Genomic DNA, 19,611 nt, shown 5'->3' with positions numbered 1-19,611 from the left:
ATACTTTCCGAAATCTATAACAAATCTATTTTAACACACCATGTGTGAGCACACACACATCCATGACTCCCAATTCCAAATTTACCTTATTCTCAAAATAACTGGCAAATGTGTATTTTTATTAAAACCCATATCAGGTCTTTGAACTTAGATTACAGTTTCAAAGTATAGAAATAATACTGTTTCATGTAAAAGGCTCAGGTCATTAAATAAAGCTAGAAAGCATCAGTAAGGAGGGAAAAAGATGCTGATACAGGGAGAAGTCAAATGATTAAAAACCTACTGGGTAGCTCACAAATGGATAATTTACATGGTACTAATAACTTACTGTGGCTTCCCAGCTGGTGAATATTCTGGTTGTGACATGACATACGCCATACATGTTACCCTTTAATTTAATTAAAACAGGACCCACGGGAACCAAAACAAGAGCAAATATGATTTAACTCTTGATGATTCACCTCCAGGAATAACAGAAAGAACATGGTCCTTAATATCAAGCAGGCCTGGGACCAGATCATGACTCCACTATTGACTAGCTGTACATATAACCCCAAGTAGAGACAAGAGAAAGTAGGTTATCTGTGCCGATGTATCTATTTTGATCACTTCTTCAGATCTTAACCCTCATTCAGGGTCAGTCTCTTGCCCACTCAAAAGATGGAGCTAGTGGTTATGAACCCAGTCCTTCCATCTAAAAGGCAGAACAGCACAGTGAGAAGGGCAAGCACTTTGATTCGATTCCCAGCTCCACTCCTTAATAGCTGGATGATGTAATCATTAAACCCCTCTGAGCTTTAGTTTCTTTATGAAGTGGATTTGACACCACCTACCTTGCTAGGTTACTGTAAAGTCAGAGATACTAACAAAGTCCCAGGATAAATTGTACTCGATAAATTGTAATCATCAAGAAACTTACCCTTCATTCCAGTTCTTGGAAAACTTATTTCTCACCAGAGACATAATTACATTAACAGTGATTAGCATTCCAAGATAGGACATAAAATTTGGCACATTTACAGCTATCTTCTTTCTTACTATTTTCCTCACAAATCTTAAACATATTCATTGTGTTGAAGTCTAAAAATGTTTTGCAAATGAACTACAAAATGAACCACCATTCATTACATCATTCAGTTGGAAAGTTATCATACGAAACTCCCACCATTTAACTTAAAAACAAGTCGGTCCTTTCATGAAAATCTATAATGCTATGTATTCCCTAAATGTTCCACCAGAGGGACCTCTTTACTTCTCACAAATCAAAACAAGCTTCCATCCTCAAAAATGATGAATAAAAAACTCAAGAGAAACACTGGGGGAGTTAGAAAAACAGTGCTTAACTTATTTAAATTAACTGTGAGGTTTATTTACAAATCCTTTAAAAGAGAAAGTAGGAGAAATAAAATAAGGATGGAATGTGAAGAATCAAATTCAAGAAGAAAAAAAAAATTTTACTGAGGCTTACTTACTCACTCATTTTACTCTACCAAACATTTACTAATATTGTGCTTAAAATGCACTGGCAGTTGGGGGAAAATCAGTTTACACTCATCGGATTTCTATGCATCCTTTGGCCCATTTACTCCTGAATGCAAAAACTTGTGTTCCGCATGAAGTCATAGTACAAATACACGAAACGTACAACAGAGCTCTCTCTCTCTCTCTCTCCATAAGCAGAAAGCCTACAGTATACATATTATGATCATGGTTTTTGACACCAGCTTTGTAGTGAAGGTCTTCCATATTTACGCTACAACTTGGGCATAATAAAGTGAAATCACCAATTTTGACTAGAATGTGCTAAAATGATCACTCCAAATTAGAAAGCAATTTGGCAACATATATCAAAAACATTAACAAAAGCTCACACTCCTTAACAACTAGTTTCCTTTCGAGGACTATTTCCCAAGGAAATAATCAGAAAATCAAATACTACATGCAAAGATTAAAGTGCTTTTGTAATACTGAAAAACCACAAACCAATACAATGCAATACAATCATGTAAAGAAATATTACCCAGTGACAAAAAGAAATAGTTTTCAAAAACCTGAACAAGGACATGGAAAAATGTTCATAATAATTTTAAGGAAAAAATATACAAATGTTTGCAATATGAAGTATTTATACAATTTATGGTGAGGGACACCTGGGTGGCTCAGTCAGTTGAGCATCCAACTTTGGTTCAGGTCATGATCTCCTGGTTTGTGGGTTCGAGCCCTGCGTTGGGCTCTGTGCTGACAGCTGGGAGCCTGGAGCCTGCTTCGGATTCTGTGTCTCCCTCTCTCTCTGTCCCTCCCCACTCATGCTCTGTCTCTCTCACAAAATTTTAAAAAATTTTTAAATAAAATAAAATTTATAGTGGTACTAATTTTATAGAAGAAAACATAAGAAAAGGCTAGAGAAAAATGAACCAAAAATAAGTGGTTAACCTTAGGTGGTGAATTTGAAATGTTTTTCTCCTTTTTTTCCCTATTAGTTAAATCATGCGCATGAGTTAATGTTACATTGGAAAAAAACCAAACAAACATTATTAAAAGTAGTACTTAAAAGCTTTTATCCAGACCTTAAAATTTTATCTGGGGGGGGGGGGGGGGAGTTTCTGTTTAATGCTTTTTTTTTTTGAAGTGGCAGTCCAAACTCCATCTTTGGTGGTGACAAGCCAAACCAGGTTTCACAGCATTTGAAAACACAAAGTAACTGCATTTAACTAATTGAGGCTGGAACTAATTCAAAATCTTTTGTAAAAACGTACATTAGAAATTCTACCGAAGGAAAACAAAAAGCAAAACCCAATCTAAACATAAAATTCCAGGGAAAAGATACAAAAATCTTTTAAGACTGGAGTTCATTAATCTCAATTTTTTTAACTCAGTTCTCAGGCAGTTCTCAACTCAACTCATGCATGGGTACAACCAGTAATTCCTCTGCTGCCAGCCTTTAACAGAAATAGTCTCTCATGCCCTACTGCTGCCTGGCTTAGATTCCGACTTGTCCCAACCCTGGCTCTGTGTCCCTTCTTTTTACCTTATCTTATTGCTGACCCACAGCTACAATCAAATGGGGGTGAGCAGACAGTTAGGTCGTTAATCATCCTTCCAGATCAACCCCTGCCTCTTCCACAGCTCCAGCATAAATACTAGTCAAGCCCTATCCTTTCAAATAGAGTATTAAGGAGCTTTTAAGAGTCTCGAGACTCTCCTGTAATGTAAATTAATCTTGTTGTAGGCATTTATGACCAACCATAACACATATCTGTGCCATTACCTCTCTAAGAGATCTGACTAAGAAAAAAAGAGAGGAAAAAAAGAGAAAGAAAAAGCAGGAAAGAAGCACTGGTTGGGATCAGATTTTCCCAATGCTAGAAGTAAAAACACTTTCAACTATCTCATAAAGAATTACTTGCTTTGGCACAAAAACAGACACTCAGATCAATGGAACAGAATAGAGAAGCCAGAAATGGACCCACAAATGTATGGACAACTAATCTTTGACAAAGTAGGAAAAGAATATCCAATGGAATAAAGACAGTCTCTTCAGCAAGTGGTGCTGGGAAAACTGGACAGCAACATGCAGAAAAATGAACCTGGAGCACTTTCTTACACCATACACAAAAATAAACTCAAAATGGATGAAAGACCTAAACATAACACAGGAAGCCATCAAAATCCTCGAAGAGAAGGCAGGCAAAAACTTCTGTGACCTTGGCTGCAGCAACTTCTTACTCAACATGTCTCCGGAGGCAAGGGAAATAAAAGCAAAAAAACCTATTGGGACCTCATCAAAATAAAAAGCTTCTGCACAGTGAAGGAAACAATCAGCAAAACTAAAAGGTAACCAATGGAATGGGAAAAGATATTTGCAAACAACATATCAGATAAAGGGTTAGTATCCAAAAATCTATAAAGAACTTAACAAACTCAACACCCAAAAAACAAATAATCCAGTGAAGAAATGGGCAAAAGACATGAATAGACACTTCTCCAAAGAAGACATCCAGACGGCCAACCGACACATGAAAAAATGCTCCACATCACTCATCATCAGGGAAATACAAATCAAAACCACAATGAGATACACCTCACACCTGTCAGAATGGCTAACATTAACAACTCAGGCAACAACAGATGTTGGCGAGGATGCAGGGAGAGAGAGGGTCTCTTTTGCATTATTGGTGGGAATGCAAACTGGTGCAGCCACTCTGGAAACCAGTACGGAGGTTCCTCAAAAAATTGAAAATAGAACTACCCTATGACCCAGTAATTTCACTACTAGGTATTTATCCAAGGGATACAGGTAGGCTGTTTCAAAGGGACACATGCACCCCAATGTTTATAGCAGCACTATCAACAATAGCAAAAGTATGGAAAGAGCCCAAATGTCCACTGATGGATGAATGGATAAAGAGGATGTGGTATATGTATGTGTGTGTGTGTGTGTATATACAATGATACAATGGAGTACCACTTGGCAATCAAAAAGAATGAAATGTTGCCATTTGCAAGATCCATTTCCACATGGATGGAACTAGAGGGTATTATGCTAAGCAAAATTAGTCAGAGAAAGACAAATATCATATGACTTCACTCATATGAGGACTTTAAGACACAGAACAGATGAATGTAAGGGAAGGGAAGCAAAAATAATGTAAAAACAGGGAGAGGAAGAAAACAGAAGAGACTCTTAAATATGGAGAACAAACAGAGGGTTACTGGAGGGGTTGTGGGAGGGAGGATGGGTTAAATGGGTAAGGGGCACTAAGGAATCTACTCCTGAAATCATTGTTGCACTATATGTTAACTAATTTGGAAGTAATTAAAAAATAAAATTTAAAAAAATTAAAAAAAAATTACTTGCTTGCTCTGGATTCCCACATGGTATACCCTCTTCCAGGAATATTCTATTCTGTGTCCCTGTAGCCTACTGTATCCAATCCCTTCTTTGCTCCCACCCCCACAATCCATTTAGCAATTCTTCCATCCCTAAGACAGAGCCCCATAATCATAACTCTTTCTAATTTAAGATCTTTGATTCTTTAAGCTCCTGATTCTTCAGGTATCCATGAGCTATTTATTACACTCTGCACAAATCTGTCTGTCATCAGTGTTCCTATCTAGGTCAAAATTGAAAATGAAGACAAGAACAAGGTAGGTTGAGAGATAAATCCTGTAGCATGTTTTTAGAAACCTCTCTCCAGAGTGACCCAAATTTAGTTAGTTAAGAAACACAGAAAAAGAAATAAAATTTACTGGGAACTACTATACCATCAGGCACTGACTACATATTTTATATTCAGTCTCCCAAAAACTCTTACAGGAATTAATAACCGCCCCACTTTCAAACTAAGAAACAGATACAGAAAAACAATGGGATTTTACCAGGACACACAGCTACTATGTGGCAGGGGCAGAATATGAACCCATACCTAATCTCCAATAGATCATATTGTCTTAACATCTTTTGGGTATCTACATATAAGTCATGAATTAAGCTAAAAACAGATCACATTTCTTTTTTAATTTTTTTAACTATTTATTTTTGAAAGAGAGAGAGAGAGAGAGAGAGAGAGAGAGAGAGAGAGAGAGAAACAAGCAGGGGAGGGGCAGAGAGAGAGGGAGACACAGAATCCGAAGCAGGCTCCAGGCTCTGAGCTGTCAGCACAGAGCCCGATGTGGGGCTCGAACTCACGGACTGAGAGTTCATGACCTGAGCCAAAGCTGAACGCTTAACCAACTGAGCCACGCAGGCACATCTCTCTTTTTTATAAGCATATCACGGGAAACTCACCACAACCTTGCTGAAAGCCTTAGAACTATACTATATTCTAAATTAAACTATACTATATTCTAAATTAAAAGAGAGAGAGAGAGAGAGAGGGAGGGGCAGTGACATCAGCAAGACAAAATAGGAAGTCGGAGATCATTGTTTCCCCATGGAGAAACAAATTCAACAATATACAGACCAATTCCCTTTGTAAGAAATGCAGAAACCAGTTGAGGCTCCTGCATCTCCAAACACGTGTGAAACTAGCAGCATGGAAGCCAGTAACAAAATCGGTAGCACTCACCAGAGCCCCAGCCCATGGCACAACGTGGTACGACCAGAGGAAATTTGCAACTCCTGGCTTATCCTTGAAGAGGGGAAGAAAAGACTGAAATATATCTCTAATGTTCAGACTTTTCCAGGGGCTACCAGAAGGACTGGTTTCTGTCTTTCCTGAATCTAAGTACTGACCAGTAAAAGCACCAGGTTGGAGGCAGCTGAGAACAAAGGCAATGCTATGAACTAGCACCTACTCACTCACCATTGTCCTCCACAGCTCAGTGCAGAACGAGTGGGAGAACACCCCAAATTTCTGGTTTCCCCCTGAGGAAACCAAGAGTTGGAGCAGCTATCCAATGTTCCAGGTTCTCAGGAAGCTGTATCACCTGTCTCAGAGAACTGAGGATACCTGACACAGTCTAAACACCTGGGCGTTGCTGGGGGTTGCTGCGAACAAATAAGTGCTGGACAGCTTGCTGCTGCTCCAGAAGCCCCACAATACGGCAGACAGACGCCAGAGGGAGCAAGAGATTACAAACTCCTGAAAAAAGAAACCTGCAAAACCTCTCTAGATGGGAATTTAAACCCAAAAATCCAGAGAAGATACATACACAGAAAAGGCGTGAGAGGACCCCAGAATCTCTATCTGAGCTCATTGGTGAAGGTCTTCCCCTTCGTGAAGGCAGGCTCTAACGACTGGGAGGTACAGCTCTGTCTTCAAAGGAAGAGATCTTGGGGCACCTGGGTTGGAGCTCAGTCAGTTAAGCATCCTAGTCTTAACTTCGGCTCAGGTCATAATCCCAGGGTCATGGGATCAAGCCCTGCACTGGGCTCCACACTGAGCATGGGGCCTGCTTAAGATATTCTCTCTCTCTCTCTCTCTCTCTCTCTCTCTCTCTTTCTTTCTCTCTCTCTCTCTCCCCCCCGTGACCTCTTCCCCTCTCCCATCTCATGCGTGTACTCACTCTCTTTCTAAAAAAATAAAAATGAGAACAAATTCAAATGCATAGATCCAAACACAAAATAATGAGGCACATGAAGGAAATAATAACACTGGGCTCAAATAAAGGAACAAAATAAATCTCCCAAAAACTGACCCTAAAGGAGCAAAGGTATATGAATTACCTGACAAAAATTTCAAAATAATGGTCATAAAGATGGTCAACAAACCCAGGAAAACAACACATGAATAAAATGAGAATATCAATAAAGAGAGAAAAAAATAAAAAACGGAACAGATTTGGGAGCTGAAGAATATCATAACTGAGTCGAAAAATTCACTGGATGAGTTCAACATCAGACTTAATCAAGCAGAAGAATCAAGGAACTCGAAGACAAGCCATTTGCAACTATCCAGTCAGAGGAACAAAAAGAAAAAATAATGAAGAATGTAAGAAGCTTAAAAGTCTTAATGGGACATTACCATTCAGACCAGTATATGCATTATGGAAGTCCCAAAAAGGAGGAGAGAAAAGGGCAGGAAGCTTATATGAAGAACTAATGACTGCAGACTTCCAAAATCTGGGGAAGGAAATGGATATTCAGATTCGAGAAGTCCAACAGCTTTTATAGCAAATAAGAGGAAAGTTTATAGTGACATAACAGCTACATTAAAAAAGAAGATCTCAATAAACAACCTCAAGGAACTAGAAAAAGAACAAACTAAGCCCAAAATTAGCAAAAGGAAATATTAAAGAGTAAAAATAAGTAAAATACAGAATAGAAAAAAAGAAGTGTTACTTTTTTGAAAAGATCAGCAAAATTGACAAATCCTTTAACAAGAAAGAAAACTCAAATAAAATCAGAAATAAAAGAGAGGATATTAAGTCTGATGTCATAGAAATACAAAGGATCGTAAGAGACTACTATGAACAATTGCCAACAAGTTAGTTAACCGGAAAAAAATAGACAAATGCCTACAAACATATAACCGATCAAGACTGAATCACAAAGAAACAGAAACTCTGAACAGACTTATAACTGGTTAGGACATTGAATCGGTAATCAAAAACCTCTCAAACAAGAAGAGTCCAGGACTCAGTGGCTTCACTGGAGAATTCTACCAAACATTACTAATGCTTCTCAAATTCTTCCAAAAAACTGAAGAGAAGCAATACTTCTATTCACTCATTCTATGCGGCCAGCATTATTCTTAACAGCACATTAAGAGGAACATACACCGTGACCAAGTAGGATTTATTCCTAAAATGCAAGTATGGTCCAAAATACAAAAACCAGTCAATGTGATACACATGAGCAGAATGAAGGATAAAAATTACATGATCATCTCAACAGACACAGAAAGAGCATTTGACAAAATCAATACCTTTTCATGATTAAAAACACTCAACAAAGGGATGCCTAGGTGGCTCAATTAATTAAACATCCAACTCTTGATTCCAGCTCAGATCATGATCTCATGGTCGTGAGATCAAGCCCATCAGTTTCTGTGCTGTACGTGGAGCCTACTTAAGATTCTCTCTCCCTCTCTCCCCCCCACCCTGCCCTGTGCACTCTCTCTCTCTCTCTCTCTCAAAATAAACATTAAAAAAAAAAAACAAAAAACCTCAACAAACTAGGAATAGAAGCAAATTATCTCAATATAATAAAGGTCATATATGAAAAGCACACAGCTAATATCATACTCAACACTGAAAAACCGGAAGTTTTTCTTTGGAGATAGGAACAAGGCCAGGATAAGGATGTCTACTTTTGTCATTTCTATTCAATACATAGTACTGGAAGTCCTAGTTACAGCAATTAGGTAAGAAAATGAAATAAAAGGCATCCAAATTGGAAAGAAAGAAGAAAAATTATCTCTGTTCACAGATAACATCTTATATACCCTGCAGATAACTCTCTCTCTCGTCCCCACTGACACAATAAGCAAATTCAGCAAAGTTGCAGGATAAAAAAATAAACATACAAAAACAGTTGCATTGCTAGACACTAAAAATGAACAATCAGAAAAGGAAATTAAGAAAATCCTATTTAAAATAGTATCAAAAAGCACACTTAGGAATAAACTTTACTAAGGAGATGAAAGACTTCTACACTGAAAACTATAAACACTGCTAAAAGAAATGCAAGACACAAATAAATGGAAAGACATCCCATGCCCATGGACTAAAAGACCCAATATTGTTAAAATAACCATGTTACCCCAAGTGTTTTACAGATAGATTCAATGCAATCCCTATCAAAATCCCAACAGCATTTTCTCAGAAATAGAAAAAATCCTAAAATTTATATGGAGACACAAAGAACCACAAATAGCCAAAACAACTTTGAGCAAGACCAAAGGTGGAAGCCTCCTGGTTCGTGACTTCAAAACATACTACAAAACTGTAGTATTCAGAAGAGTATAGTACTGACATGAAGACAGACATATAGACCAATGGAAGAAAAGAGAGAAATAAACTCACACATAATTGATCTTCAACAAGGGTGCTAAGAACACACAATGGGGAAAGGGCTGTCTCTTCAAAAAATGCTGTTGAGAAAACTGGATTTCCTCATGCAAATGAATCAAATTGGACCCTTATCTCACACTATACACAAAAATCAACTCAAAATGAATTAAAGACTTAAATATAAGACATGAAAAGATAAAACTCTAAGAGGAAAACACAGAGGAAAAGCTTCGTGACATTGGTCTTGGCAATGATTTTCTGGATATGGCATCAAAAAGCACAGGTAACAGCAGCAGCAACAACAGAAAAACACAGACAAACGAAACTGTATCAAACTAAACAGCTTCTGCAAACAAAGGAAATAATCAAAAGAGTGAAAAGACAACCTATGGAATGAAAGACAATATTTCCAAACCATATCCAAAATAAAGAAATGACTCTTACACCTCAATAACAAAATCAAATAACCTGATTTAAAAATGGGTAAAGTATGTGAATAAACATTTTTCCAAAGAAGACAAACAAATGTCCAACAGGTATAAGAAAAGATGTTTGACATCACTAATCATCAGGGAAATGCAAATAAAAACTATAGTGAGATATCACCTTGTACCTATGAGGATGGCCATTGTTAAAATAAGAAACAACAACAACAAAAACAAGTGTTTTTGAGGATGTGGAGAAAAGGGGAAGGAACCTTGGAAACTGCTGGTGGGAATGTGAAATGGTATAGGCACTATGGAAATCAGCATGGACGTTCCTCAGAAAATTAAAATAAAACTATCATATGCAATTCCACTTCTGGGTATTTACTCAAAAGAACTGAAAACAGGGTCTAAAAGATATTTGCACCCCATGTTCACTGCAGTATTATTCACAATAGCCAAGAAGCAGAAACAACATAAACATCCACCTACAGATCAACGGATAAAGATAGTGTGTGTGTGTGTGTGTGTGTGTGTGTGTGTGCGCGTGAGCGCATGTGTGTAATATTATTCAACCTTAAAAAAAAAATCCTGTCCATCTTAACACTTATCCATCTTAATCTTCTGTACCCTTCTTTCATATACTATTTCCTAAAGATCACTTACAGTGGTTTAGAAAATTCATCTGCAAATTGTTTTAGCACCCTGAGATGACATTAATCTGGGGTGAAAGATCTAAAATAAATGACAATGGTTAGATGCTTACTTGCTTTCTTACATGCTACTTACCTATCTCAATTCCTCTCACCAATGTTGTTTGTACCCTTTCCAAATTAATGTGCATTCTCTCATAGAGAATGTTCTAAAACAAACTAAAACAGAAAATGTTGAGTAATTCTGTTTTCTCTATCTGCTCACATTCCACCCAACAATAGGCCCAAGTTTGTAACAGTACAATTAATCAAATGCATGGTACTTTTGATACAAGTTGTAATAATGTATATAAACTTTAAGAAAACAGCTATCAAAAGTCTAATTACACTGCTTACTTTTAAATATGCAGCTGCCTCTTGGACAGAAAGTGTTCTCTGACTAGAACTGCCACATTCATGATCTCCTGGAAAGATTAGCATATTATTAATTTTGAATCAGTACTATATTAAACAGAAGAAAACAAATACAATTAATCAAAATATTTTACAATTTATACAATTATAGGTTATATTATTATAATCAATAAAGAAAGAAGATAAACCATATTTAATTTCCTATTAAAAATCCAGTAGGTAATAGAAACAAACAATTATCTTTACATAAACCACCATCTTTAAATACATTTCTAAACAGTCTGGGTAGGAACATGTCTTCTTTGTATGTTTTCAACTAAATCACTGGACAGGGGAGGAACCATGTCACATGATGCTTATCCACACATCTTGGCACACAGCAGGTCCTCGCCAGGTTTGCTGTTTTTCGAGAGGGGAAATTCACCGTGGTAACTTAACACATCTATTACCAAAGCTAATAATTCAAGGATTCAAATAAATTTGAATTAAAATGTACATTCTGTATATAAAGATAGTGCTAAGCCTATCTTTAGCAAGGTGTGTGCATGCCTTAAAAATTATTATAACAAAGACCAACAGGGAAATTAGATAGAAGCTTCTAGGTATGATCTGGTTTCTGCAAAGAAATGCATTACATACAGAATCACATTTTCCCTTTCTTATAACGATTTATAAGAGAATGCAGTCTTTGCTTTCAGGCTTTCTGTGGTTATTAGAGACCAATTTCCTCATATTGAACTTCAATTGTAAGTTTTTCCTGCCCTGTTTCTCTTCAAGTGGATTAAAAAAAAAAAAATTTAACACAAAAGCGTACTAGCTGAAGTAAACTTTGACAAATTTTTCTATCATAAAAGCAGTCACATTCCTATTTATCAGCTTTGTTCAAGTAGCCAGATTTTAATGGTCATAGTCATAAAATGGGAAGAAATACCTGTTAGATAAACAAGTAAGTCTTCAAACTTTATGATGCCTCTTCCAAGATCTAGTTTCCACAGATCTACAGCAGAGGTCGGCAAACCACAGCCCACAGCCGAATCTGCCCTACCACTGATTTTTTTTATAAATGAAGTTTTATTGAAACATAGCCACAACTCATTCATTTATGTATTATCTATGGCTGCTTTCATGCTATAATGGCAGAATTGAGTAGCTGTGACAGAGACAAGTCTAGCACACAAAGCCCAAAAAACTTACTATCTGGCCCCTTCACAGAAAAAAGTTTGCTGACCCCTGCTCTAGAGGAAGGAATCCATATCTTTAAAAGTACCCCAGATCATGCTGATCTAGCACACTACATAAAACAGTGCTATAGAGACAGCTGTAGAAGCCTGTGGTAGCAACATCAAGAATTCCTAGCGAGAGTATATACTTAACTTATTTCTGGGTGCTACAGCATACCAAATAAATGTCATTAGTTTGCAGTGTATGAATATGACGGTCAGTCAAGGCAAAGAAGGTTTTTAGTGATATACACAGAATTCTGAGCATTCAAAAACTGACCAGTATTAAGGATCCAAAGGAAAAAAAAAAAAAAAACCAGGCTGATGTGAGGATGAGCAACTGTAAGGATCCTGAAATGCCTCCATTCAACCAGAGAACCTCCATATTTACCTTCCACCAATGAACTGATTTCTACAAAAGGATCCGCTGCATACAAAAATTCGGGAGACATTTTTCTTTTCTTGTAACTTCTTTACAAGAAGAGAATCCAAAGTCTCTTCTTTTAGCTTATACGTGATACAAGAATAACTAAAAAAAGCTAAGGTAATAAACAGAGAGCAGAATACTAAGAGCAGAATATGAGGAAAATGCAATGATCAGTACAAAAAATTCTAGAATATATTTACTTTATCCAAGAAATTGATACCTAATCAACCACCAAAGAAAAATCTGCAGTTTTATATTTAATCTAGGATTTTAGTTAACTCGTTGCTTACCCAATCCAATTGACATTTAAGCTTTCAAAATTTTTTGTTACTTATTAGTGTAACAAAAAAATTGACTTTAGAATTACATAATATATACTTCACCCAATACACATGGGCAGGCAGAAAAGGTCTTGACTAAATATGTTTATAAAAATAAAACCCACTGTGTATAGGTAACAAAAACTTCTAAAGAAAAAATTTTCCACAAACATAACGTTAGACTTGGGAAAAATTATTTCCACTGATATAGCATGCTATATATGCAAATTAATTTTCAAAACATTTTTAGAGACTATGAAGGTGAAACAATTACCTGCAAGCTGTGCCAATCGATCATGAAGCTTGTATAAAGTGTTCATCATAAGATTTTTCTCACTTTCCTAAAATTAAAAGAAATGATTATAAAACATCCAATTCAACAAAATGTACCAAATAATAATTTTATTCAAAAAGAAAAACAGCAAATAATTTAAAACCACAGAAGCGACATAATCGGAAAGACAAATTCACACTTAAACAATGGCTACCATACTTTAAAAAAATCTTAATCTAAGAATCTAAATCATCACTCTAAACATTTTATTTTTCTTGAGGATTGACTGGGAAATTCGCACTAAGGTTAGTGCTAAAAAAAGGTCTCCTGTACAAAAGCTTCTCCCAACCACCAAAGCATCGCTCTCGGTCCCCCTGTACACAATGTACACTTACACATATTGTTCTTATGAGACTTCAAGGCTGCCCTCATGTTTTGCCTTAATCTGATTCAACCAAACAATAGGGGAATGAGTATTGACACTCCGACCCTCAACCTCTCCTAGGTCCCCCAAAGTGGTCCTGTATAAATTTATAAACCATTAAAGCAAAACACACATTTAATGAGTATCTAGTACTAGGAATTAAGAACTATTCTCAGCAAAGCAAGAGGCCCAGTGATACAAGATGGTTCCTGTTCTCAAGGGCAAAAAAGCATACTTAAGTGTTAAAGCTGCAAACGAAATATAATGTGAATACAGAAGAGGGGGAGAAGGGAAGATCCATTTATGAAGAGAGACTATTTGAGTTGGGCTTCACAGTAAGAACAGAATTGACTAGCATCCTAAGAAGAAACACCATGAGCAAAGGCATAAAGGCACCGGTTATGTTTCTTATGTAACTAGTAGCCTACTTTGATTCAGCACACTCCTGGAAAAATAGTTTGGAGTCAACTGCTAGGGACCAAAACTAAGAGTTTGACTTCATTCTAAAAATTTAGAAGAGGGAAAGTAAAACAGACTTGTATATCAGAAATAGTACTCTGAACATATGAAAGGAAACAAGAGAGGAGACGATTGCAATGTCTAAGCACCCTGCCAAGAAGTCTAAGGCAGTGAGACCCCCAATTGAAAAGCAATCACAATTAAGGGGGACCAACACAAGCAATGGGGGAATATAAGTTAGAAGAGGGGTAAGCTTATCACACTATCTGAAATAAATTCATGATTCCTAAGGGGGCTGGCTGTATCTTTATTATTTCCTTTCTTCTTGATGTGTCAAACAAAACAGTAATACTTATAAATATAAGACCAGGATATAAAAGGCTGGGAAAGTAACATTTATATGCCTAACAACATGCAACTTCACCCATTTATTTTCATACTTTATTTTCAGGGACAGAAAGACAAGTTTGTACACTATGAGTGGTATGTCTTTGTCAATGCAGCTTTCATCATTGATACTAGGAAGAAGAAAGCTCATTGAAGGCTCCACCAGAGTCCCTGGTTTTATGGAAGATGGTTGGTAGAGATTAAGTGACATTCCTTCAGCTGACTACTTGCCTTCCAAACCTTAGCTTTTTTCCCCCCTCAATTCTATCTCAACCAAATTCTGAATTGGGCTAGACCTTGTCTTTGTAAAAGCCTAAAAATCCAAACTGTAAGAATTGGCCATCAAGAAATAATTGCTGGGGCTGAAATCAAAGATTCTGAAAGGTATGCATTTGTGACACATTAAGCCACAAAATAACTTTTTAATAAATATATTCAATATAATAATTCAATATAATTTAATAAATATATTCAATATAATACATTCAATTCAATATAATTATCATATATTCAATATAGTAATTTAATAAATATATTCAATGAATATATTTAATTATAAGAAATATAATTCAATATTATAATATAATATTCAATATAATGAGAAAGAGTTCTAACGATAGTATAGCTAGTTGTGGACTCGATACATGAAACCAAGGTAAATCTGATGAAGCTTTGGGATTAAAGTAGTTAAAAGTTTTAAAGTTTATTTCCTCCCTTATCTGGAAAAGAGACCAATTTCCTTTTCTTTCATATGTCCTGATCACGCCCAATCCCTCTCCCCTTTCAAAAACAAAACTAAATCCAAAAACTTGACACTTGTCCTCTGTGATTGATTACATCTTTAATGAACATCAGAGGCCTGGAAATAAACTTCATTTTTTGATTCACAGATATTAACACTGGACTAGATGAGGAGAAGAAATAACAAAACCTAATCAGATGTAACTGAATCCCATAAGAAAACATACATACATGCTGTTTCTTTAGCATTCTCATAGAAAATTTAAGCACCCAAAAGGCTAAACTGTAATTTTTTCAAAAATTATTTCTCCAGTGGCAATTTATTCAAAATGACCATCTATATATTACAAGGGTCTCAAGTGCATGATCAACTCAATTATCATCTAAATAGTTTTTATGTAATGTTATTAATGTGAACACATCAATTTTGAGGAAGAAATAGAAAGGCTCTGGCTCAACTATCTTTAGCACCAATGTGCTAAACTAGAAATAAATCTGAAAAATATGTAAATCGAATTTTAAAGTTACGTTCTTACAGAAACTTATATTGACTTATAGTTTCATTATAGTCTTCTTCCATTCTGACTGCTTTTCCAGTGGTCTCCTAACATTCAGCTTGAAAGATGTCTCACACTGGCTTTCCTAATCACCCTGACAGCAAGTTAAAGATCTACAAATAAATCCATATTTAAAGTAAGCTTTCAAGCAACCTTTCATTAAACAAAAATGATTTTATACTTTAATTTGAAATAGCTAACCTTCCATTGTTTGTTTTGGTAAGGTACAGATTGTTTTAGTAACCCATACCATTCTTTGAAGCAAAATTCTCATTCTTGAGTGGCAAAAAATCAAACTGTAGGGCAACTCTCCCAAATTCTCTCGTATATCGTCACCTTTACATAAGTTCCCTCTTCTACCCTCAGCCAACTTTCTCCTCAAGGAAATTTCCAATTGTTTGTATCAAGTCTCTGATTAAATGATGATAATGATTTTACACACTTAGCATGGTGCCTGGCACAGAATAAGCACTTAATATAAGTGAACTGCCATTATCTTCATTACAGTTATTACTATTATTTAGAGGTTCAGAACTTCAGTTCCTCCCATGGGGAAAATTATACAGAAGAAAATAAAGTCCTGTATTTCTAACATTCAGTGAGTATATTACACGCATTTAAATGATGATGCCAACAGCAGCATACTTAATACGGTTACTGACAAAGTCAACCTGCTTTAAAACAAATATCACCACAAAAGAATATTACTAAAAATAATCACTACAAAGTCTCACTCTAACAATCTACAGTAATATTTTATGGACTTGATTATACATTATTACACATCCTTCAGCACAACAAACAATGTTTTATATGCAGGTCTACATTAGTCAATTCCCACCATAAATTAGTAACTAACTGTGCGTTATAATATGAGCTCAAATACCTTAATCTTTAAGGTGCCTGTAATGATGGTAAGTGAAAAATATTTTCATGTGAGTAAAATTTAGGTTAAAATTAACATTATAGATCCTTTAAAAAAGAAAAGGAAATCATAAATAGGTAGCCTAAGAAACATGTGTCTTTCTAAATCTTTTGCCTTCCTGATGGTTGAATAGGCATGCCTATGAGCAAAAGATCCAGAGAGACAAGATGAGGGCAAAGAGGACAAAAATTGTCAGAATATCCAGCAACTTCAACAGAAATACTTCTAAAGGTTAAAACCAGATCCCTAGGTAACGTGCCAATGCCATTTTACGTGGCAGTTGGCTATTACCTTAAAGTGATAAACAATTCTGCTCTTAGGAGAAAACCTGTTTCAGATTTAACCATATTATCCTTAAAGAATACTCAAAATAAGAAAATTTATTGTTTCAGTTTAAGAGAAGTTTTAAAATTAACATTTTTAGTTGACAGTTGTCCTAATACTTTTATCATATAAAACATGAGACAAAAACCAATATTATGATCTTCTTCTACTTACTTGTATGTTTCCAAATGTTTCATCAAAGGGGTTTTTTACTATCAAGGAAAGAAAAGAGAGAACTATTAGCATCATTTGAGAATGAGAATTAGAATCCCCCTAAACAAGCTCTCTGAAATGCCAGCATGCACTCTGCTAAAACTGAACGTAAACACACTGATGATAATAAAGGTTAGGGTGGTGATTTTTGAGACTTGCTATGTTTACCATTCTTACTCTGAATCTGTGGTTTTCTCTGTAATAACTGAGAGCAGTGCTCTGGTGTCTAAGTGCCTGGGTTCGAGTCCCAGTTCCATCACTTACTAGCAACATGAGCGTGAACTAACATCTACCTGGCTACTCTAAGTTGTAGTTTCCTCACTGTTACAGAAAGGATGTAACAATGATTCCTACCTTGTGTAGTTGTTGTGAGGATTAAATGAGATAAACTAGATAACATGACTGGCCTAGTATCAAGCACTTAATACATGTTACCTGTTACTGTTACTGACTACATTGTTTCCACCACCAAATTTGATTTCTCTTCAAAATATAGATTGAAAGCAGTTGCTACTTAAGGAAATCTACAAGATGCTTTAAAACTAAACAATTCTTTCAGAATTCTGACTTCCAATGGTAAAACAAACAAACAAAAAACAAAACAAAAAAAAAAACCCTCCCTAATCCTTGCTAACATCTGGAAAGGTGACAAGAAACAAATATACAAAGTAGCTAAGAAATGTCTCAATATCAAACAACTTTACCTTTCCAATAAATATTATAAAAAGGATTTAGTACTTTGCATCCAACCTCCCTACACCCACCTCTCCTAAAAAAAGATACAAACAAGTTTATGGCTAAACATCTCTCATGGTTATTATTTAGAATCTCCTTTGTATCATCTATTTGCAAATTACATGCAAAAATATTCAAAGCTTTCAGATACCTGGATCTCTATAATCCAGGTCACAACTAAGACTAACTAGCCTACAAAGTAGTTCACACTGACCAGGTTTCCTTTCTGAGGTGCTTTTCTATTTTTATTTGAGAAAACAGGAAGTCCCATAGGAACCAGGAACTGCCTGATTCTAAGAAAGTTCATGTGTGAGGCCAGTTTAACAAGGTACAATAAAAAAGCAAGGAAAGTATATCTTACAATCATCTAAAGGGATTTTGTAGACACTTTCTAAAGAGTAACAGGGTTTTAATGCTAGAAAAGAAAAAATTTTGAATGATAAAAGATCAAATTACTCAATAGGGGACTAGGAAGAAGAAATAATACAGCTTAAAGATTAAATAAAGTGTTATGAATCAGAACACGCTTAGACTAAAAAGATACTTTTTAACAACAATTTTTATTAATGTAAAATCTGAACAATTTAAAATAAAGTTGTATTTAGTTCAATACACTACCAAAAAAATTGCCTTCTTGATCTACTTAAACTGATCACACAATACTAAAAGGTCAAGTATTTTATTTGCTCTTTATAAGAAGAATAACCCTAAAAAAATTAAAACACGCAGTTCTAAAAACAGGTTTTTTAATGTCTGAAGAAAAGTCATGAAGATAGCCTTTTTTTTTTCTTTTGACTTTACACAAAATCCTTTTTGTCAAGATTACTAAATGGAAAACTAGCTCTTCAAGTATCTCCATGAAGCAGACTGTGGATGTTCTCCCACGGACTGTCCTACTGTGAATTTCTCACAACAGGCATCACGTGACACTATTTGTTTGCCTGGAGCCAAGCACAGTACTGGGCATACAGTTGGTGCTCAAAAAGTGCTGGTTGTGCTATCTAGGTTACATTCATCCTTCTTTATTCTGTTCTGTGCGTTAACACTGCAGGAGGCTGGAGAAGGGTAAGTTCTGGGAAGGAAGGGGGACGGGATAACAAAGAGAAAGCTACAGAGCAGAACAATAATTCTGTTGAAAGCACTGCTCTCTCTGCCCTTTGCATCCTTTTAGATTTCTGCCTCTCGGTTAATGGGCTGAGATACCCAACAGTGTATCTTAAAAGCCAGTAATATACTTTCCATCCTACACACCTTATGTTAAGAAAATTTTTCCCCAATTTCCTATGACAACCACCAGCATTTTTGCAGCATAACTAATTGGCTATAAAATCACAAAAAATAAAAGAGGGGCATTCGTCAAAAAGGACATAATGAAATATGTAAGATGAATAACAAAGTCAACAAGACTTTATTATGAAATAAAAAATATCTGAATACATCAAAATGTAGCATACATTCACGGGAATATTGTGCCAATAACTGATTTTATTTTGTGGATTATACCTAAGCACTTGTCTTCAAAGTCTTTTGTTCATAGTATTATACAGTTTTTTGCTTGTCCGTCACTAGGCATCGCACTTTTTCTTTTTACACTAAAATATCTTCCTTAAGATAGGGACCAGTTCATAAATACTAGGATGCATATTTGTAAATAAGC

At 35.7% G+C, this 19,611-nt stretch overlaps 1 protein-coding gene across 3 annotated transcripts in view; it reads right to left on the bottom strand.

The window, feature by feature from the left end:
• The window catches only part of LEMD3 (LEM domain containing 3), a 78,180-nt gene that overhangs the window by 31,347 nt on the left and 27,222 nt on the right, over positions 1-19,611 (bottom strand). For all 3 annotated transcript variants that reach the window (XR_007153918.1, XR_007153917.1, XM_047866391.1), the window contains exons 2-4: positions 17,181-17,218; positions 13,190-13,256; positions 10,931-10,998 (exon numbers count right to left, since the gene is read on the bottom strand). Coding sequence is in view for 1 of the 3 variants with exons in the window: in XM_047866391.1 (XP_047722347.1) it covers positions 10,931-10,998; positions 13,190-13,256; positions 17,181-17,218 (173 nt within the window). In the remaining 2 variants the exon portion in view is untranslated. The remainder of the gene's footprint in view (positions 1-10,930; positions 10,999-13,189; positions 13,257-17,180; positions 17,219-19,611) is intronic.

Source organism: Prionailurus viverrinus, chromosome B4 (assembly GCF_022837055.1).
Source record: "Prionailurus viverrinus isolate Anna chromosome B4, UM_Priviv_1.0, whole genome shotgun sequence".
In the NCBI taxonomy this organism is placed as follows: Eukaryota; Metazoa; Chordata; class Mammalia; order Carnivora; family Felidae; genus Prionailurus; species Prionailurus viverrinus.
Note: the sequence above shows the minus strand (reverse complement) of the source record. Positions and strands in the feature narration are given on the sequence as shown.